The sequence below is a fragment of the Sphaerodactylus townsendi genome, linkage group LG15 (assembly GCF_021028975.2).
Source record: "Sphaerodactylus townsendi isolate TG3544 linkage group LG15, MPM_Stown_v2.3, whole genome shotgun sequence".
Lineage (NCBI taxonomy): Eukaryota > Metazoa > Chordata > Lepidosauria > Squamata > Sphaerodactylidae > Sphaerodactylus > Sphaerodactylus townsendi.
In genome coordinates, this window is record NC_059439.1 from 16,256,803 (window position 1) to 16,278,986 (window position 22,184).

The 22,184-nt window shown below is 46.0% G+C and overlaps 1 protein-coding gene across 1 annotated transcript in view; it reads left to right on the forward strand.

Annotated features, from left to right (window-relative positions):
* Positions 1-1,917: 1,917 nt before the first annotated feature.
* DLX4 (distal-less homeobox 4) overlaps positions 1,918-22,184 on the forward strand; it is a 33,628-nt gene continuing 13,361 nt past the window's right edge. The window contains exons 1-2 of the mRNA XM_048517716.1: positions 1,918-2,429; positions 21,172-21,365. Of these exons, the coding sequence (XP_048373673.1) occupies positions 2,102-2,429; positions 21,172-21,365 (522 nt within the window). The 5' untranslated portion in view covers positions 1,918-2,101. The remainder of the gene's footprint in view (positions 2,430-21,171; positions 21,366-22,184) is intronic.

A 22,184-nucleotide genomic window follows, 5' to 3' on the forward strand; every position in this document is an offset into this window, starting at 1 on the left:
CAATATTTTATGGTACGTATGTACTGTTTTATTCCCTTTATCCTTTTATATTTTGTTATAATTGTATGCCAATAAAGGCTTATTCAATTCAATTCAATTCAAAAAAGCTTTATTTATTAGCCACCTTGTGATAATAACGCCTAAGGTGATTTGCAACACCAATAACACAACATGCAGAAACAATAACGATAAAAGCAGCAGCGTTGCTTTGATAAAAAGCATCAAACCCAGCAATAAATCAGTAGAAGCCAGCGATAAAATTGAAGGTGTTATAAATGTTATTAAAGTTACGTAAGGATGCTTGGGCAAAAGGCATCAATTGGCACCTGAACTTTAAGAAGCTAGGGACCAGGTAAAATGCGGCAGGGAGGGGGCTCTGCAGCTGAGAAGCCACAAAGTCTCTTGCTGCAGCCACCTTGCGTTGCACACACAGTAGGTCTTTATCCCAAGTGGATTATGTGTAATTGTGGTTACCCGCATCAATGTTGTACACAAAGGTATAAAAATAATAATCTTAGCCATCATTGTTACAGCTGTTGCTTTTATAGATGTTGCATTACTGTAACCCTCGATGTTTCTGATATCTCAGATGGCAGACGTATCCCCCATATACCTGTCCAGCCTCCTTTTCAATTAGTCCAAGCCAGTGGAGGGCCTACATTGGCCCGATCCCATCAGATCTCAGAAGCTAAGCAAGGTGGGTCCTTGCTAGTGCTTGCACAAGAGACCGCCAAGGAATACCACTCTCATTATGAGCCAGTGTGATGTAGTGGTTAAGAACAGGTGTATTTAATCTGGGGTTTGATTCCCCACTCCTCCACCCGAGTGGCGGAGGCTTATCTGGTGAACCAGACATGTTTCCGCACTCCGGTAATCCTGCTGGGTGGCCTTGGGCTAGTCACAGTTCTCTCAGAACTCTCTCTCAGCCCCATTTCCCTCATAAGGTGTCTGTTGTGGGGAGAGGAAGGGAAAGAGACTGACACTAGCCCAAGGTCACCCAGTGAACTCCTGCGGCAGAGTGAGGATTTGAGCGTGGGTCTCCCAGATCCTACTCCAAAACTTCACCACGGCACTAAGATGGCTCTTGCACACAAGTAAGATTTCCTGTAAGTCTGGGACCCAGCTGCAGTAATGCAAAAAAGCAGGTGTCCAGCAGCACCTGAAAGAAGAACAGAATGTATTCCAGTATATATTGTCAAGAGCCAAGAGCTCCCCGTCATCTAAGTCTTAGACTTTGTGGAAAGTTTCATTTATTAAAAAAAAAAAAAAAACCACGAAGTAAAACTTTTCTCCACTCCTCTGCTCTGCTTTCTCTGCTTCTTTTTGGCCAATCGCTTCCTCCCTCGGAAAGGCTTTTCTAACCCACCCACCCCTCCGATCTGTGTTGACAAACAGCTATCCGGACTCCTTCATTTCTCCAGAGGACAGGATGGAGATGGAGAGCACAGACCTGTTCCAACCTGTTCATGGTATACCAGGTCGGAGGGGGCGGGGGGAGCCGGGGTCCTCCTTCCACCCCCCCCCCCATCGGTATTAATTAGCCACTGTATCGTTTTCCTCTGGATTTTAGGGACTCCCCAGCCAGCCCCCGCCCCTTCCCAAAGCCCGCCCCCCCCCTTTCAACCGGGACTTCCTTCCCCCTCTCCGGTCCAGGTGAGAAAAATAGACATGCCCCAACCTGTTCCTGTTTGATCTCCCCCCCTCCCCCACCACGCCCCCCAGGGCTACAGATCTCCACCAGCTGCCCGGGCTAGGTTGGTTGCTCTGGATGAGGGATGTCCCCGGGGGCTCCGCAGACGTCACTGGACGCCGGGGCCAATCGGAGAGCGGGTGGGCGTGGACCTGGAGGGAAGGGAGGCGGTGGGTGGGGTGGGCCACGCCCCCTCGGGTCCTCCTGCGGGAGCCCCGGCGAGGGGGGCGTCGGGGGGCAGAAAACCAGGAGGGCGCCGGGCGGGGGGCCAGCCGGGCGGGCCGGGCAGTCTGGAGGCCCGCGGGCGGAGGAGAAGGCGCCAGCCGGCCGGAGGGGGAGGCTCCCGTTGCCTCTCTGGATGCCGCTGCGCCCGGGCGCAAGTGGCGCGCCTCTCTGTCCGGGCTTGGGACGATGACCATGAACTCGCTGGCCGAGAGCCTGCTGGCGCCGCCGGACCTCTCCAAGCCGGCTTTCCTGGGCTTCGGGCTGGGCCCGTCGCCGCCCCCCCTGCCCCAGCAGGCGCCCTACCCCCTGCAAGCGCTGCACTCCCCGCCCGACGCCGGCGCCTTCCCGCCCGCAGCCCCTTCCTACGGCAGACCCCCGGCGTACCCCTCTTACCCCGCGGCGGCGGCGGCGGCCGGCGGCAGCCCCCACGCCTTCTACCACCACGGAGCCTCCTACTCGCCTTACCAGCAGCCCCCCAGCGCCCTGGGCCACGGCACGAGGCTGGAGGAGACGGGTAAGGCGAGGCGGGGGTCAGGGTGGGGGTCGGGGTGGGGGGCAGGTAGATAGGGGGTGCAGAGGCAGCCGAAGGACCCCCTCCCCAGCGGGTCCTTTAGAAGGCTCGAGGTGGCCCCGGGAAGGGCTTTCCTCGTTCGCACGACCGGAACCCCCCCCCCCCCCCCCGATGAAGAAAGGAAAGACCCGTCCCGTGTTTAGGAAGCAGGGGTGAGTCCGGACGCGTGTTAAGGCGGCACAGAGAGAGATTTCCAACCGGGCTTGGCGTTTCCTTGGGCAAGCTCGACGCACGGCCCGTTTGCAGGAAAACCCGGGCATCCTTGCGTGGTGGTTCAAACGCACAGTTCGGGCTTTGGTTGCGGTTTTTGCTGGGACTTTTTCATTGCGGAGATGCAGGGAGAAACCTGTAGGCCTTTTGCCCAAGCGCCAGGTTGTGTTTCCTCACACTGGGAAACCTGGACGTCCAGATGGCTTGTGGCACCCTAAAGGCTAACTCAAAAGCGGGTGCTGGGCGGGGGAGGGGGCCCCGCCAAAGTTTCGGACTCAAATAAACCACAGCAAACCACCATCGCGTAAAACTAGGGGTCTGACCCCTCTCTTCTTCGTGCCTTCTGTCCAGCAATCAGTTTAATCCAGACTATCAGGCCCATGGAGATACTTGAGGGAGAAGGTTTGGTTCTCGGAAGCATCCTGTAGATATCAGTATGTGGGGAAGATTGGAGTGCTAACCTGTAGCTGGCAAACTTTTTGGGTGCAGGAACCCAGAAACCCCTGTGGTTTTCACCACCAAACAAACGATTCTTTTGGCAATACATAATTCCCCGTCTCTTGCAAAAAATATAACCTACAGATAACTCCCTTCTTGTGAAGTTTCCCCTCCTGTCTCTTCTCTGGCCCCCTTTCGCTGGTTGAAAATAGAGTGATTGGTGCCCCCCCCCCACCACACACATTGCCAATGGGGTGACCAACCGGAGTCATGCCACACAATATCACATGATTGATCCGGGTTGGAGGCCAAACAATAGCAAGAATTCTTAATTTTGGTTGTGGTGGGTTGTCCGTGCTGTGTGGCCGTGGTACTCTTAATTTTGTTTCCATCTTGCCCTTTATCACTATCTCCTCTGTTTTGTTTTGTTTTTTTCCTTTTTTTAATTGTATCATTTGAGTATTACATTTTATATTGATGCTTTTCTTCCATTGTTTTCAAACAATACATTTCCCCCCCTTTTTCCCCTCCCCCTTATATTTTTCATAGTTTTGTCAAACAAACAGCAGTAAGTTCATTCTTTGTAGTCTTTTCTCCCATATCTCCTCATTGACTCCAGCTTCTTTCATCCAGTCCTCGTATATGGTCCATATCTTCAAGATTTCGCTCTGTTTATCATCTCCTCTGTTTTGTCAGTATAAGAATCCTGCAAGGTAGGAGAGGCTGGGAGTGTCACCCAAGTGAGGCCTAATGCCACCAAGCCAACTTCCACAGGGAAGCAGGAATTTGAACAGGGGTGTCCCAGCCTGTACTTGAACACTCCAGCCATTATACCCGCAACATTACACAAAGTGCTCAGTCCAAGCTGTTCTTTCCCTTTCTGCATTGGCACCCAATGATTCGGATATTATGTGGGTGTTTGGATGTTCTTGCTGGTGGATATAGGAGGGCCTGGGCTGCTTGATTTCTCTCCCACCCCGCAAGACCCTTCGTAGTTCTGAGTCTCTGTTGTCGTTTTGAGACTTGAGTTTCTATGTTAGTTAACCATGGGGGAGGGGGACACTCATCTATCTGCCGCACTGTTCAGGTGGGGCACAGCAGAGAAGGTGGAAGAGTGGCCGTGGTCAAAGTGGGTCTCTGTGAGATTGGTAGCTCATCAGCCTCCCCTTACTCACCAAACGAAACTTGTTTGCTACAATGAAACTGGAGCTCCCCCCCCTCCCCCCATGCCTTGTCAGCCCGGCCCACTCTGTTGTTTCCCCCGGCGGCAAGGCCTTATCTGTCTTTCACCCCTTGTATGACTCTGTAATAGTGGTACATAAATAACAACTTGCCACTGGAGGATAAGTGTGGTTTAACCACCTACTGTGTTGCGTGGCTCTTTGCGTTTGGGCTGACTGCTTACCGTGCTGGGATTCAGTTCTGGCCTTGGCCCATAAAAATATATAGCATGAATATAAACAAACAAACAAAAAACCTCATGCACTTTATCTTAGCTGAGCAACAGTCCTGGAAGGTAGGCCAGCGCAATCATATTCCATATTGCAGACATATGGCTGAGAAAGAGGGGCTTGCCAAAGATTTGTGTGAGTTAGTCTCAGCTGTTGGATTTAAACCTGTGTCACACGACTAGTGTTCATAGCCACGTGCAGAGCGCTGTCTCCTTGTCACCAAGGCACTGAAATTAGCTTCTGCTTCTCTAAGAAGAGGGCCCAGCTCTTGAACCCCATTTGAGAAATGAAGCCCAGCTCGGTGACTGTTTCATTCTGGGCTTTTCCTACTCTCAGCTCTTCATACCTGATATGTACTGTCCCGTTCAGTTTTAAGGCTTTAAAATGGAAGATCCCCCCCCCCCCACTCCAGTACTGTCAGAATCATTTTTGTTGATGAAACAATTTTTAGATTTTGGTTTGGAGGGAGATTTTCCCCTCCTCACCCCCTCCTCCTTCTACACATATGTAAGGGGCCATTTTTCCTCTCGTTCTCCCCCCACACCCTATAATCAATGGATATCATTGCAAATGAGTCCTTCACAAATGTCTTCTGCAGATTTCATGTTCCATGTTGCCAAATGCTTAAGCCCCGCACCCGCCCTCTAAAAAGTAGCATTTTAAATAATTTTGACAAAATCCAGATGTTTGCTCAAACATCAGGGCAAAGGCTGTGGAATCCGTTAATCGAAAACTGCTTTGTTTATTTTTTTTAAAGTGCATGCAAAAATATTAATATTTTTTTCCTTCATCTGTTTGCAATGCAAAGTGCGTAGTTTTGAGGTCTCCGCTGAGTGCAGTTCCTGACCAAATTGGCTTCAGGATCCTAGTGAAAAGGAATCCCTCACCCCCAATACAATAACAATGCACTCCTGAGCACAGCTAGGTCCTTCTTTAAGCTCATTCATTTCAGTGTGTTCAGAGTGGTGAAACTCTGCTTAGGATGACGCTGTAAACGGCAAAGGATGACTTGCGTTTGTTTGTTTAAGAGCTTGAGAAAAAATTATTATTGGATTTAAAAGAAGCAATTGAACTTTTTAAAATGTTAACATCTATGCAGCGGTTCCTAAATGGGAAACATCTGAACATTGGCCTTTTCCACACAAATGGTTTGCGTTGTTTTGTGCTGTCAAATGCCTTGTGTGTGTTTTTTTTTTTAATTCTGCACGTGTTTTCCTTTGTTTGGCTTTCGAAATGTATTCTCCTTTGGGTTTCCTCCGAGTTTTCTTTAAGGGCTCGAACCAAGATGTTTTCCCATCTGTTTCAGAGCCAGCTTTCAATGCTTGAGCAAAAATTCCCCAAACTTTTTCCTTTTGCTCCACCCCTTGACCACGCCCCCATTTTTGAATTTTGTAAGAGTGACACAACATTCACGAAGCCTCCCCCCTTTCCTCTGCTCTTTTTTTCTTCTTCCCTCCATCTCTCCTCCTTTGACCTCTCCTCTGTCCAGGTACAGTCTCACCTAGCCCAAGCTCTGGCAGTGACAGCAGAGAAGGAACAAGCTGTAGTAAATGAGAACAATTAACAAAAAACACTGCTAGTCCTGCTGTTTAAGAAGACAAACACACAAACCTCGATACTTAATACTAATTTATTAAGTCAATTGAAAAGTGAAAATAAGTGCACTACTGTCTAAAACAGCTATGAAACATACATTAAAAACAAAATGTTACAAAAATTACAAACCACTAACAATATGCATATATGGAAAATACAATTGTATACATAGGAACAGTTATGATCTGGGAATTCTTTTTGTTCATTTTCAATTTCCAATAAGCCTTTATTGGCATACGGAACATACAATTCTTTTTGTTTTTACTGTGTAATGAAACACAGATTGCATTTAAAGATACAGTACTGTCAACAAGCATGAAGGACTTAGTGGTTACAATAGCTGCACATCTTTAGGAGTGCAAAAATGTCCAGAATAAGGCATTCTAAAATTCCATTTGCGATAATGAGATGTTTTCGTGAGCTCTTCCTCAGTAGAATGCTGTTACCATTAGGTACAGTTGACGTTCTCTGTGATGGGGTAATTGAGTGCCACATGAACGCAGCAACTTTCAACAGTTACTAAAGCACTGAATACAGGACACGATCAGGTGTAGATGAGAGCCCCTTTTTAACTCCTCCTTCATTCTCTTTGCTGGCTCCCTTTCCTCCCTCCTCTGGTTGGTCCTTCAGTGGGATGTTGATGCGAACTAAGACGGCAGTGGTAGCAAGGTGGAAAGACGATATTGATGAAGCAGGCATGAGGGGTCTACTTCGCCTCTGTCTTGCTCGCTCCTCCCCTCTACACGTTCGCTGCACTGTGGAGGAGACAGAAGAGCGTCCAGACGCCACCCCCTCCCAGCCGGGATTATTGTTATTATTGTTGTTTCTGCCTTCTCAGCTCTCCACCCATTTACCATTCTATTTTTTAATTTATTTTTATAATAATAAAATTCGCAATTAAATGGTGGAACCTGTTAGCGTAAGGGTGCATAAGTCATCTGGCATGTATTCCTGGGCTAATGTTGCAGAGTGCTAGGAAGCGGGAGAAGAACTTGGGATTTCTGCCCTGGGTAACAAAGTGGACATCTTCTTAAAAGTTCAAGAGTCAATACATAAAGAGAAAAGCAAACTGAGAGCCAGCAAGATGCAGTGCTTAAGAGAAAAAGAAGAAGAAGAGTTTGGATTTATATCCCCCGTTTCTCTCCCGTAGGAAACTCAAAGGTGCTGACAATCTCCTTATCCTCTCCCCCATAACAAACACCCTGTGAGGTAGGTGGGGCTGAGAAAGCTCCAAAAAGCTGTGACTAGCCCAAGGTCACCCAGCTGGCATGTGTGGGAGTGCACAGGCTAATCTGAGTTCCCCAGATAAGCCTCCACAGCTCAGGCGGCAGAGTGGGGAATCAAACCCGGTTCCTCCAGATTAGAATGCACCTGCTCTTGACCACTATGCCACTGCTGCGGATGGATTCTAATCTAGAGAACTGGGTTTGATTCCTCACTTCTCCACCTGAGTGGCAGAGGCTTATCTGGTAACCAGATGTGTTTCTGCACTCCTGCTAGGCGACCTTGGGCTAGTCACAGTTCTCTCTGAACTCTTTCAGCCTCATGTACCTCACAAGGTGTCTGTTGTGGGGAGATGAAGGGAAAGGAGTTTGTAAGTCACCTTGAGTCTCCTTACAGGAGAGAAAGGTAGGGTATAAATCCAAACTCGTCTTCTTATGTACATATAGACAAAAGTATTATGGTTTGTTACATATTATGGTCAACAATCTGAGCAGTCCAAATACAGGGTTTCTTTCCTCCCCACAGAACAATGCATCCAAGACAACAAAATACTACCTGGAAAAAATGAGAAAATTGGACTGTATTAGAAATGCTGTGCTAGTTCACTGATGATATCAGCGTGCACTGACCCCTTTTAGTGAATCAAAGTAAAGCAGACTTGGAAGGACAGTGTGGATCCAGATTTTACTGTTGAGGGAGGGTTGTTGAATATGTGTTGGCATTCCTAAATGTATGTCAGCTGGTGCTCTGGGTTTGGTCATAGAATTGTCCTGTGGTGTCACCTGACAAGTCACTTGTGATGTCTTGATATCTGGGGGTATGACTTTTGTGCCATACCGTGCAGAATAAATACAATTGAAATGATAGGGGCAGGGGAAGGGGGAGAGACATCAAAACTACTGTGGGGAGAGTGGTGTGGAATGATTTGCCAGACAGCATTTCCAAGCCACGTGATGTGACCACTGGGAAAATCTATGGTAAGCTGGGCATGGGGGAAAGGCCTCTGTAACTTGAAAAATCGCCTTTTTAAAAAATGCTATTTGGTTCTAAATGTGTGTCATGGAAATTTCTTTGCAAAATAAAAAATACCGACTTTGATTAGGAAGGGAGCAGAGAATTTTTTAACGTACCGCTCAGGATTTCTATACTCTGTTCCCCAGTAAGAGGGTGGTTTTGTCAGTGGAGGCGCAGCAGTTGAGAACGCTGTATTCTTCCTCATTAGAATATAGTCCCAAGCGAATATGAGAATTATCATTCATTTTCACCTGCTGCCTTTGTAAAATCCATTATTTTGTGTATTATTGAACATGGTACTTTGAGACTAGAGCTTTTATGCCAAAATGTACTTTTACTTTCAAACCTTCAGATGGATGGGGGAGCAGGGCTAGGTAGGTACCCAGGTGGAGCATTCTACAACAAAGAAGGTCCGGCATGCTTCGTTTTTTGGCAGAGGAATATACAATCTTACTATCATCTTTCTGTGGAACAGAGTGTAACATTCCTAATAAATGATCTGATGAATGTTTCATAGTACAAATGACCATGCTTGTAACATTAGCCCACAACCTCTTTCAGAAAGAGAAAATTTGGAATGCCCCTATTTGAGACTCCCCCCAAACCTGAACTGAAACTTTTTCCAGAATGTCGTAACACCAGTTTGCCAAAATTTCAGGGGAAATCCAAGCTAGTTTGGCTTAACTGGTTTCTTGATGAGCAGGCTGTAAACTTGGAAGAATGTATGGAGAGCCTCAACGTTTGCCCCGTTTTATGATGTCTCAGTTTCCCAGACAATCCGCTTTGTAAAATATTGCGCTGTTCACAATCTGTTGAGGTTTTAACAGGACTGACTTAAGTGCAGAACACAGATGTTACCTGAATTTAAGACAGGGCCCATCAGACATTAGCCAGGCACAGTTCATCTGCACTCAAGCAGTTCAAGGAGGCATCTGAACATGTGAAGAGTGACTCCATTAAAAAAAGCCAGCCCCATCACACGTCCCTTTTGAATTGGGAGGAAGGGACAGCTTTAACCCTCTGTGCTTTTTATTGCTGAATCTCCAGCCTTTCTTAGTTTTAAACTGGCACCTGTCAAGATTGCAGAGGGTGATGGAAGATGACTTTATTTGAGGGCAGCTGTTGTAATCAGGACTCCATCAAAGAAATTGTTCCATCGTTGGTCCACTGGCCGCAAAAATCAAGTGTATTTGTTACAAGAGCATGGATCACCCGGCACCTCATTAGCACGGGAAAGTGTTGCTGCGCCATTATTCAAACAGGCAATAATTATTAGGTGCAACAGTCATGATTCCTTGCCAGAACTCTTGAGTCTTTGCCTCTTAGATCTTCCAACCATGAAGGCAACCCGGTATTGATCAAGACATGCTGGTTGGTAGCAGCCAAATGAAGCCAGAGACCTGGGGCATCTTCGAGACTTCTAAAATGTGTTCCAGCCAAAGCTTTTTCCGAGTCAGAACTGGCTTCATCCGAGGCGCAAGACTTCACCAATGCCAGCCGAGGACCAACACTGCCCCATGCCAATCTGCATAGGACTGCAGTGGAGTAGTCTGATTGTATGCACTTATTTTATGATTTTATGCACTTATACACCAGTGAGTTTTGGAATACCTAGCATACTGCCCTGCCTGGAATGAATTGGAAACAGACATAACATTATAAGGAGCTCACTGAGAGAAATAAGATTTGCTTTTTTGTAGGTGTGCATACAATTGGGCTGCGTGCCTGTTGTTAAGAGCACTGGAAGAAAGGAACTGATAATTTTTTATTGTTTTGAAGTGTTAGTGTTTTGAATTACAGAACTCTTCCTTCAGGAGAAAAAAACTGGTGCATTTTCAGCTATATATCAATATATCAATATATCAATATCAATATATATATCACAATATATATATCACAATATATAATATATAATATATATATTACATATATTGTGATATATATATTGTGATATATATCTATATATCTATATCGATCGATATAGATATAGATATCAATATAGATATATCAATATATATCTATATCGATCGATATAAATATAGATATATAGATATCAATATATATACTTGAAGTTGGTGGGATTACTCTAGAGAAATTGATCTCTGCTTTCCAAGGAGGCGTTCCACCCTTGGGTTTCTTTTTCAGGAAGGAAAGTGGATAGATAGATAGATCCCAATTTGTGTATTTTCTGTTGGTCAAAGACTGTAACAAATCTGAGAGCCGACACTCTCGAGGTTGCAAACCTGTACATGGTTTACTTGGGAGTAAGCCCCATCGAATACAGTGGGACTCTGTACTGACTACATTGGAAAAGGCAGGTGACCCCCTGCGCATGGATGTTTCCAGTTGGCATGGAAAGAGACCGTGGTTTTTGCAGGCTTCTAAAAAGCCCTTGCAGAGAAGGAACAAGTCCTTTAAGGGGGATCCAGACTAAGCCACTGAGAAACTCGGGCCAGAGCCGGGGGTCTCTCCTCCTTTTCCTGAATCGTCAGGAAGGCAGAGAAGCTACAGGACTTTTCCTCTGCGTTTTGCAGGACTCCTCCAGGTGAAAAGGAGGCGCTTCCAACCCTAATCCGTCAATAATGTAATGAGGCTTTTGGAATGCAAAACATCTCCAATTCAAGCTGTCGCATTAAAAAAAAAAACACCCAGGCACGGCGGGGGCGGGACACCTTGACTGTTGTCACCCCTTGGATGGGGAAACTGGTTTGGAAGCGGAAGCCGGTGGAAATCCCTCCCTGGGAGCTCCGACTTCACGCCCCCAGTAAAAGACTTGAGAAACAAGACACCTCGCCTTCAGGACGCCCCCTCCCTCTGCGTTTGAGTGGTTTTAGGGCGGGCGGACTGCGCGGGTCGTGCCATCAAATTGGGAATCGTGCAGGTGGGAGACACAACCCCCCCCCCCCACTTTTTCCGATCCTCCCTTTCTTGTCTAACCCGCCCCCCCCCCCCAAGGCGTACAAGATAAAGATCAGCCACTCCGAGGGCAAGTAGAACAAAACAAACCCCTGATTTATTAATCGTTCATCTGTCATTTAGAACTAGCGATTTAGTGGTGGGTCCCCCGCCCCACCCCCACCCCCACCCCGCAGGTATAGCCTCCCTTCGCTCCCCTGGAGGGGCCTGTGCTTTATGTTATGTGAAGTTAAATATCAAGTGAATTTATTGGTGTGTCTCCAGTTTTTTTTGGGGGGGGGGGAATTTCTTCAACTCGCGGCTGTTTAATCGGCAACCGTTTTTTCTTCTTCTGCTGGTTAATGTCACTAGTCAATTTCAACTCTGAAACGGGGTTCGCGGCCGGTTAATTTCACGAGTCAATTTCAACTCTGAAACGGGGTTCGCGGCCGGTTAATTTCACGAGTCAATTTCAACTCTGAAACGGGGTTCGCGGCCGGTTAATTTCACGAGTCAATTTCAACTTGCGAAGAGCGGCCCTTTAAAGATCGTTCGTTTTCATTCGGGTCGGTCCTGTACGCGGGTCGTCCTGGTGGCTCCGAAGTTGAAATTCCGGGGAAGTTTTAGGCAGACTTAAGAAGAAGAAAAAAAAAATGGGCAATTCCGTTTTGATTTTCGTTTCTTTAGGGGACGTTGCCTTGATTTTGAAATCGTCCGCTTTTGAAAACTTTTGCTCGGAAGCTTCTCGGGTTTCGGCGGGTTTTTATTACGTGTTTATTTATTGACCCTTCAGGAAAATCTTCTTGAAGGACTTTAGGATGCGGCATTAGGTTTTTTTTTTTTTTTTTTGGTGTATAATAATTGGTTTTAATAATCAGTTAATATGGGCGTGGGTTTGGGTTCACTTTGAAAATTGGGAAGTTAGGACATTTGTATGGGGGTGGGTGGGAATTACGCCTTTGTAGATCACTGTGGACGAAAAGGGGGGTGGTGGTGTTCAGACGGTACCGGCGCTGATCTTCAGTATTACGGTTAGATCCGAGTCCAGTATCCCCTTCAAAGCCCCCTTCAGACATCAGTAGGGATGGAGAGGAGATTTCTGGTCTAATTTTCTTTCGCCCTCGCGCATGACCCAGCGGGAAGGTTTCCTCCGCAATAAGGCGGACTAGCTTAGGGGAGCTGGCCGCGAGTTTGCTGGCCTACCTGGAAGGAACGGTGGTACGGATCAGAATCAAATCTTCGGGCAGCCAAACCCGGCTAAGCACGGGACTGCTACTAAGTAGTAGTGATGAGTTGATGGAGAAGATAGTTTGGTTTAATTTAGACAATATGCTGCCCCTTTATATGCTGATCGCTGTGGTTTATTTTAAATGGGTTTTAATAGTATGTTGCATCACTATGTTGTTCACCGCCCAGAGCCCTTTGGGGGTAGGGCGGTATAAAAAAACTCAAAAATAAATTAGGCTCATTCCGCACACGCAAAATAATGCACTTTCAAGCTGCTTTCACAACTGTTTTTGCCATTCCGCACAGCTTCAAAGAGCCCTGAAAGCAGCTTGAAAGTGCATTATTCTGCGTGTGCGGAACGAGCCTTAGATCGATCGATCGATAGATAGATAGATCGATAGATAGATCGATAGATAGATAGATAGATAGATAGATAGATAGATAGATAGATAGATAGATAGATAGATAGATAGATAGATAGAGCCCTTCGGGGATCGGGCGGTATACAAATTTAATAATAATAATAATAATAATAATAATAATAATAATAATAATAATAATGATAGATAGATAGATAGATAGATAGATAGATAGATAGATAGATAGATAGATAGATAGATAGATAGATAGATAGATAGATAGATAGATAGATAGATAGTGGAAAATTTGGACTTCCAAGTGGATCCCTCCCCCTCCAGGAACACCTTTTTAAATTCTTCTTTCCAAACCACCCCCTTGGCTTCCAACTTTACAAATCCGAATAGCTGCAACCGGCAAATCGTTTTCTAGTTTATGCAGAACTATTTAAACCAGCTCTCCCTCCCGCCCTTTATAAAATTTCTACTTTGAATTGAGGTTTTGTTTTGAAACCATCCCCCCTGCTCCGTTTGATGGTGGCCGACGGTGGCGCGGGCGGCCTTTGTGCCGTCCTAAACAGAGTCACGCCCTTCTAAAGCTCCTGAGCTCCGGTGGATTTGGTAGGGTGTGACTCTTTTTAGGATTCCTCTGTTCGGAAGGTGAATTCTTCCTCCGGGGCTTTTCCATTCTTTTTGACTGGCTGACGCCCGGGAAGCTGCTATTGTTGAAGGCGCAACGCGCACAGCCCCCCCCCCCCCCAACCCGGGCCATTTAGGCCAAAATCATGAATAAAGGAGGGGGGGATTCTTCGATGGGGTTTTTGCGCAGGAGAAATTTCGAGTTGGTTCGGGGCCCCCTTCGGTTTTAGACAGTCTCGCAGCCCCGATCCTGCGCACCTTTGCACGCTAACAAGGCGATCCTAAACAGGACCAACTCCCGAGAAAGGGTTCGCGGTCTCGCTCCCGCTCAATGCGCGGAAAAGTGCCCTTGAAATGCCACCCTCTCCTTCCACGGGAGAAGGGAACGAGCAGAAAGTAGCCGATGAAATCGATGAGGAATAATAATATTAATATTGGGATCTAGTGCAAGGGATCTAGTTGCAGATCTGTACAGGATGCAGGCTTTTTTTTAAAAAAAATGTAGGATATCTAGGAGACTTCAGGAGACATAGGAGCTTGAGTTTTAAAGATGTCCCAATCTTAATATTATTATTAATACCATTAACATTGTTATTAATAATAAAATGTCAATACATTACAACGTCCTCAAGGTGTAATGAAAAGCCAGCAACCAGCTAAGGAAGCGGTAGCTGTGATAGTAAACAAAATAATAATAAAAATTCCTCATCAATTCCATTGACTCCTTTCTGCTCATTTTTCCTATTATTGTAGATTTCACAGCTGCCAGATCTTTAGCTGGTTGTTGGCCTTCATTACAATTCGAGCCTCACCAAGAGGCCTAGGAAGTTGTTGTATTATTATTATTATTATTATTATTATTATTATTATTATTATTATTATTATTATTATTATTATTATTATTATTATTATTATTAAATTGTGTTTAATATCACAGCAGCCAGTTCTTTAGGTGGTTGTGGTTGGTCTTTCATTATGAGACTTATTATTAATAATAATACTAATATTATGAAATATTAACGTCACAGCTGCCAGTTCTTTAGCTGGTTAAACGGTTGGAGGAAACTCTACAATAGCCTGGCAAAGAAAACAAACAATCAAAAACCACACCCTATGTTAACCTGATTTTACCACCACCCCGGTAAAGTTGAATTACGCTGGTTCGATATGAATCTGCAGTTGCTTTCCCCTCCCCGGAAGGCGCGCGCTTCGAGCCGAGAGTTGCAAACCAGTTCAGATGCGGAGATCTTTCTTGGATTGGCATCTGGAGAAGTTTTCAAAAGTTTTGAAAAGCAAAAAAGTTTTCAAAAGCAAACACAAACACACGTTTGGGATGGGTGCTCATCCCAATGGGATTTGAAGATAGGCATTTTGAGTGTGTGGATTTTCATGGGGAAGGGGGGGATGCAGGCAGCGAGCTTTAGGTCTACTCAGAAGTAAACCTCACTTGTCCTAAACCTCACCTGTGAGATTCAGCCTTGGGAACCAAGACATGGAGACTGCCTTCTCCAGGCCGAATTGAACACAATTGAATGGAACAGATATCTGACGCAGTAGCAGTTACATTTCAAACCAGGTTTTATGGCATCTTTGCTGATTCAGAAGGATGGAGTTTATTATTCCCCAAGCAAGCCTGTCTCTGCCTGCTTTTGCAAAAAAGAAGGGGGGGGGACAGAACCCCCCTTCTGGTGCATGAGGAGAGCAGAGGCTATTACTTTGGAGGGGAAGGTGGGAGGCCATCTGCCAAGCTTAAATCCGGATCCTTTTGGTTTAAACGGGCGGTTGTGAATTTGCATAAGAAGAGAGATGATCTGTAGGGTATTTTGTTTGCTTGTTTGTTTATCCTTCCCATTTGCCACAAAGTGAGGAATGTAGAATTCTACCTTTCCCTTTGTCAAGGTGAGACTGTAATGTTTTACTCAGCTGTTTGCTACTGGGGCCACCTTCTCCCCTGGGAAGTCCCTGCATCCTGTAAAGTTCCTGACTACGTGACAGTCAAATCCAAGGCGGTGTAGTCAGATTAGGATGTGGGAGATTCAGGTTTGAACCCCCACTTTGTTTTGGAAGCTTGCCGGGTGGCCTGGCCCACTGCCCACTCTCAGCCTCGCCTACCTCGCAGGGTTGTTGTTGTGAGAATAAAATGGAGGAAGGGGGATCAGCTTGGGCTCCCTAAGAATACCTAAACCAATAAATATCTAAATACATAGCCAAAGATTTTCTGGGATGCAGAGATGCCCAATCCTTTGCCTCATTTCACATGGGGTAGCACAAAATTTTGCTACCTTATAGGGGACCATAGTTTTAAAAACCTTGCTCTTAAGTCTGTTTAGCTTTTGTAAAATATTACTTTTTAACGCAGCCATGTCATGAACTTTCTCAATTACAAAAAAAAACCCCTTGTCTAATCTTTTTGCTACCTTAGCTGACTGCGGCTCCTTCAGTAGCGCATGGGTGCAGTTTATTGCGGCGTCTGGGGAGTGTGCTTTGCTCAGCCGAACAGCTTGTCTTTGCTCTGCGCCTCAACTGAGCTTCTTAATTAAAACAGATCCCTGTGAGAATTCAGACCAGTGCTGCCGAGAGACCGCATCTCTCTTCCCTTGACGCGTTTCCAAGCCAAGAGGAAGGGAAGCGAGGGCTCTGATTGGACGACAGCTGTGTTCTGAAACTGTTTGCATTTTGCGACCTGCCTTTCTTCTCCTCGGTTATTCTCTCCTTGGGGAAAGAACAGGTTTTTCTTTAAAAAAGAAAAGAAAAAGAAACCCACAGTATATAATGAGGAATTCTCAACTTAATGCAACAACTGTGGAATTTTCATAGGATCTGCAGGGTGGGAAAGAGTTGGTACACAGCCTTGATTCCTCTCTTCTCTTCTTTAAACATGAAAAGTACAACCTGTTATGAAAGAAGAATAGAGTTTGCAGTGCCAAAAAAATAAAGTAGAAAAAAAATGGTAGATAAGAACCGTGGAAAATCTGCCCATTTTGAGTTTTGACTGAGGAAATCTTTCATTCTGTTTCCACTCTCAACCATCGTGTAGTTTTTTAAACACAAGAATTGAGAAATATATTAAAAAATACAGTTCTGGGTGACTATTCGGTTAGAGCAGATTGAATATGGGTGTGTATGCATGTGTTTGCATTCAAGCTTAGCTTTTAGGAAGGAGCTGTCGAACTTCATAGAATACTCAGTATTCACAAGCAACTCACATGAAGAAGAGGAGGAGGAGGAGTTTGGATTTATACCCCACCTTTCTCAAGATGGCTTACAAGCTTTTTTCCCTTCCTCTCCCCACAACAGATACCTTGTGAGATTGATGGAGCTGAGAGAGTCCTGAGAGAACTGTGACTAGCCCAAGGTTACCCAGCAGGAATGTAGGAGTGCAGGAACACATCTGGTTCACCAGATCAGCCTCTGCCACTTAGGTGGAGGAGTGGGGAATCAAACCCAGTTCTCCAGATTAGAACCCACCTGCTCTTAACCACTATACCACACTGGCTCTCCTGATCACATGAAGCTGCCTTCGATTAAGCCCATTAGTATATCAAAACCAGTATTGTCTCTTCTTACCCGCAGCAGGACTCAGAACACAGTCTTTCAAATCCCCTATTATCTGATCCTTTTAACTAGAAGTGCTGGTTGGTTGAACTTGCAACCTTCTGGAGGTAAAAGCTGAGACTCTGCCTCTGCCCCTCCCCCAAACAACCATTTTCAATGTGAGAAAAATACTTGAGGGAATCTGAAAGGTTCATCCTGTCTAAATTGGGGCTGCTCTTTCTCGTCTTTCAGATCTCAGCCAATCACAAGGTGCTGTCACGATTATGTCAGAAAGTTCCACTGCTGTCACATAGCCAATCACTTTTTGCTGTGACATTTCAAAGTCACTGTGAAGAGGAGTCTTTGACCTCCATCCAAATGACTGAACAATTTGGTCTTTGTGGCACCACCAGGGTTCCCCCCCCCCCCCACTGTTTGTGAAAGTGTCCATTAAAATTTGTCCCTGTTTTGGCCTGGCCCTAGAATTTCAGCCAAGAGCTCTTGAAATCTCAAATGACTTTGTTTTTTTCCTGATGGTGGCCAATTCTCAGGAAGTTTGCCTTGAATGTTCCTTTCCAGTAATAAAGAAATGTTTTATTTTGGTAGTTGACAGAGAGCCGGTGTGGTGTAGTGCTTATGAGCAGTGGACCCTAATCTGGAGAACCGGGTTTGATTTCCCACTCCTCTATATGAGTACATGAGACTCTTATCTGGTGAACTGGATATGTTTTCCCGCTCTTCCACATGAAGCCTGCGTGGTGACCTTGGACTAATCACAGTTCTTTCCGAATTCGCTCTGCCTCATCTACCTCACAAGGTGCCTGTTGCGGGTGAGGAAGGGAAGGAGTTTGTAAGCCACTTTGAGACTGCTTATAGTTGAGAAGAATGGGATATAAATCCAAACTCCTCCTCTTCCTCCTCCTCCTCCTCCTCCTCCTCCTCCTCCATCTCAGTGACTTTCAATCATTCTCCAACTCCTGTATTAGAATGTTAAGATAATCTGTGTCTTGGCCTAATTCAGTGGTGGCGAATCTTTGGCACTCCAGATGTTATGGACTACAATTCCCATCAGCCCCTGCCAGCATGACCAATTGGCCATGCTGGCAGGAGCTGATGGGAATTGTAGTCCATAACATCTGGAGTGCCAAAGGTTCGCCACCATGGGCCTAAGTTCTTGGTCAGGGTTTGAACTCTCCGATCTCATTACGGTTCCACAAATACTTCTTCAAGAAGCACCATGGCTTCCCCCAAAGGATCTTGGGAACTGTAGTTTTGCATGTGGGCTGAGAACTTGGGTGACCGATATGGCATGGTCTGCTTGTTTTCTTCTCAGGGTTTTGGTGGTACCTGGCTGTGTGGAGCAGGGGTTACACTGGATAGTTGCCACTTAGATGCACTTCTTCCAACAGCTAAGATCATGATCCTTACTGTGTTCGTTTCCCTGGATGTTCTGATTCCTCCTAGTTGTTAGCTGAGAGAGTCGCGCATTCAAATCAGCACAGTCTGGTTAAGAACTAGATAAATGTTTACAGCAGTGGCGTAGGAGGTTAAGAGCTCGTGTATCTAATCTGGAGGAACCGGGTTTGATTCCCGGCTCTGCCGCCTGAGCTGTGGAGGCTTATCTGGGGAATTCAGATTAGCCTGTACACTCCCACACATGCCAGCTGGGTGACCTTGGGCTAGTCACAGCTCTTCTGAGCTCTCTCAGCCCCACCTACCTCACAGGGTGTTTGTTGTGAGGGGGGAAGGGCAAGGAGATTGTAAGCCCCTTTGAGTCTTCTTACAGGAGAGAAAGGGGGGATATAGATCCAAAAAACCCTCTCTACTTAGGAGCTACATAATAGATAGTATAGGGTAAAGACAAGGACAGTCTCCTCGCCACCTAACTCACTGAGGCTCATTCCACACATGCAGAATAATGCACTTTCAAACTGCTTTCAGTGCTCTTTGAAGCTGTGCCGAATAGCAAAATCCACTAGCAAACAGTTATGAAAGTGGTTTGAAAACGCATTATTTTGCGGGTGCGGAAGGTGCCTGAGAGAGCGGAGAACTTCCAAGAAGGAGGAAACTGTCCCTGAGAACATCAGTCTGAGAACAGACAAAAGGTAATACATAAAAGGATGGAAGGGCCCTACCCGGACTGTACTATCTTGCTGCCCCCTGCAGGGTCGTCCTCTTATTCCTTTTGCACCCTAGACATTGCCCCTTCCAACACTAGCATTCCTTCATGTGGTTGTCTACATACATGATAGCACAAGGGAAAAGCAAGAGGGCCTTGTTGGTGTGAACAGGCCTTTACAGGAATTCTCATCATGAAACTACTGGGAATTGTAGTTCCATAATTCCTCCGTAGCAGGGTGAGCCATCATAGTGGAGGATTTTGGTGCTGAAATGGCCACTGGGTGTTCGGACAGCTGTCTCTATCCTGTACGTTTTCTCTTCCTAAAACCTGTGTATTCATCAAAGAACTCACCTGAAGTCTTGGCTGGGCTCCCATGCGTGTGTTCATGACCTGGGAATGGGATTCTTAAAATGATGGTTTGGTTTCATGTTGCCCCAAATGGGACACTTTGTAAGGGAAGGTGTTCACACATTCAGCTGTGTGATGTCCATAAATGTCTGAATGGGTCTTGAACAGTCAGATAGATGGTGTCCCAAGGATTTTAAAATGCCAGAGGCTGTTTTCTTTTTTAACCCAACTAAATGAGAACATTCTAAAGCAGAACTTTAGTGTTCTGTCTGTGGAGAGTGCAAGGGTGCAAACCTACACAGGGTTAAGTTTAATCTAAATACAATGACCAACATACTTGGAAGGGTGCACCGATTTAGGATTGCACTGATATTCCCGAATTTTCACATCACAAAAGTTGTTATGAAAGGGGGTGCATCGTCACACACAAACTCTGAAAACGTTGCTTATTCTTGGAGTCCTTTCTGAAGAAGTTGGCACTGAAACACGTGAATTAGGAAGATAGTGCCTCTGAACGCATGTAGAGTATACGGTCTTGAAGGGGTCTAACACCATTTATTGATGTATATTATTCATTTATTAATTGTCCCCTGCCTTTCCTCGTGGCTCAAGGCAGGAAGAGCCTGCTCAGAAGGACTTTCTGTTACTACAACCATCGCTGAGATTATATCACAAGGCTTGATTCTCCCATTGCCTCTTGATTTAGGAATTAATAATTATGTTGAACTTTAAATGCCTCTCACAGGCTGACAGGTAGGAGTGCTGTTTTTGAGCATGCGCAGAATACTTTCTCTGTCCCAGCAAGGGCACAGAACTTCAAGACAAGCTTGGGTTCTGCCAGAAACTTAACCCTTCGCTACAGTTCAACTTAACCACTTCAAAGGAACTTAATCCCTTGCTCCTGTTAAACACCAGCAGGAGTCCTTCCCCTGATATTCTAGCTCTCTGTTTGCAGGGAGGTTTTCTGATACACCAGCATGGTGTGGTGGTTAAGAGCAGGTGCACTCTAATCTGGAGAACTGGGTTTGATTTCCCCGCTCTGCCACTTGAACTGTGGAGGCGTATCTGGTGAACTAAATTAGCTTGTGCACTCCAACACATGCCAGCTGCGTGACCTTGGGCTAGACCAGGGGTCTGCAACCTGCAGCTCTGCAGATGTTCATGGACTACAATTCCCATCAGCCCCTGCCAGCATGGCCAATGGGATTTGTAGTCCATGAACATCTGGAGAGCTCCAGGTTGCAGACCCCTGGGCTAGACACAGTTCTTTGGAGCTCTCTCACAGGGTGTTTGTTGTGGGGGGAAGGGAAAGCAGTTTGTAAGCCCACTTACAGGAGAGAAAGGGGGAATATAAATCCAACTCTTCTGATGTGAAGGAGTAGAATGTAGCTCTCACTGAGATATGGTACACTTCATTCTATCTCTCTAAATGCTACCTGGATCCCTTACCTCAAAAACCTGGAGTGGATATGCATTTCCATTAAGTTCAGGGGAAATACAGCCAATGCTGGTTTAGAACAAGATGCCTGCAATAGTTGTGTGTATTGGACAGCTGAACATCTACAGAAATTGGGTCCAGTCGCAGATGATCTTACATTTCCCCCCTTTTCAAAACCTCTTTCTTTTGAAAGATCTGGAAAAATCCACCATCATTGAGAATGGGGAAATCCGCATCAACGGGAAAGGGAAAAAGATCCGCAAGCCACGCACCATCTACTCCAGTCTCCAGCTCCAGGCCCTGAACCAACGCTTCCAACAGACCCAGTACCTGGCCTTACCTGAACGGGCAGAACTAGCAGCACAGTTGGGCTTAACTCAGACGCAGGTGAGACGAACAACACGTATTGCTGTTTATCAGTGACATTTGTTAACCCATTTTTCCTCCAAGGGTGCCAAACGCAAGGGTCTTCCCACGTCTTCCAAAAATAGTCCTGTGAAGTGGGTTAGGATGAATTACAGCCCTATGTTTTGGCTGCTTTGTGAATGAGCTCCTGGGATCTGACGGTTGCATACTCCTGCAATCTGCATAAAGAAGAAGAAGCGTTTGAATTTATATCCCCCCATTCTCTCCTGTAAGGAGACTCAAAGGGGTTTACAATCTCCTTTCCCCCCTCCCACAACAAACACCCTGTGAGGTGGGTGGGACTGAGAGAGATCAGAGAGAACTGTGACTAGCCCAAGGTCACCCAGCTGGCGTGTGTCGGAGTGCACACGGTAATCTGGTTCCCCAGATAAGCCTCCACAGCTCAAGTGGCAGAGCAGGGAATGAAACCTGGTTCTCCAGATTAGAGTGCACCTGTTCTTAACCACTACACCATGCCCACTAATGTACCCCCTGTGTGATCTGACTAAGGCACAGGTGTCAAACTCGTGGCCGTCCAGATGTTATGGACTACAGTTCCCATCATTCCTTCCAGCATGATGCTGGCAGGGGATGATGGGAACTGTAGTCCATAACATCTGGAGGGCCGCGAGTTTGACACCTATGACCTAAGGGGTGCCTGGGGCTCTTGCCCCATCGCGCCCTTCCCGCCTCATGCCATTGAATCTAAACTTTACCCAAAGCAAGCCAGGTACTCATTTCACCAACCTTGAAAGGACAGAAGGCTGAGTCAACCTTGAGCCTGGTATCTGAAACCACCTT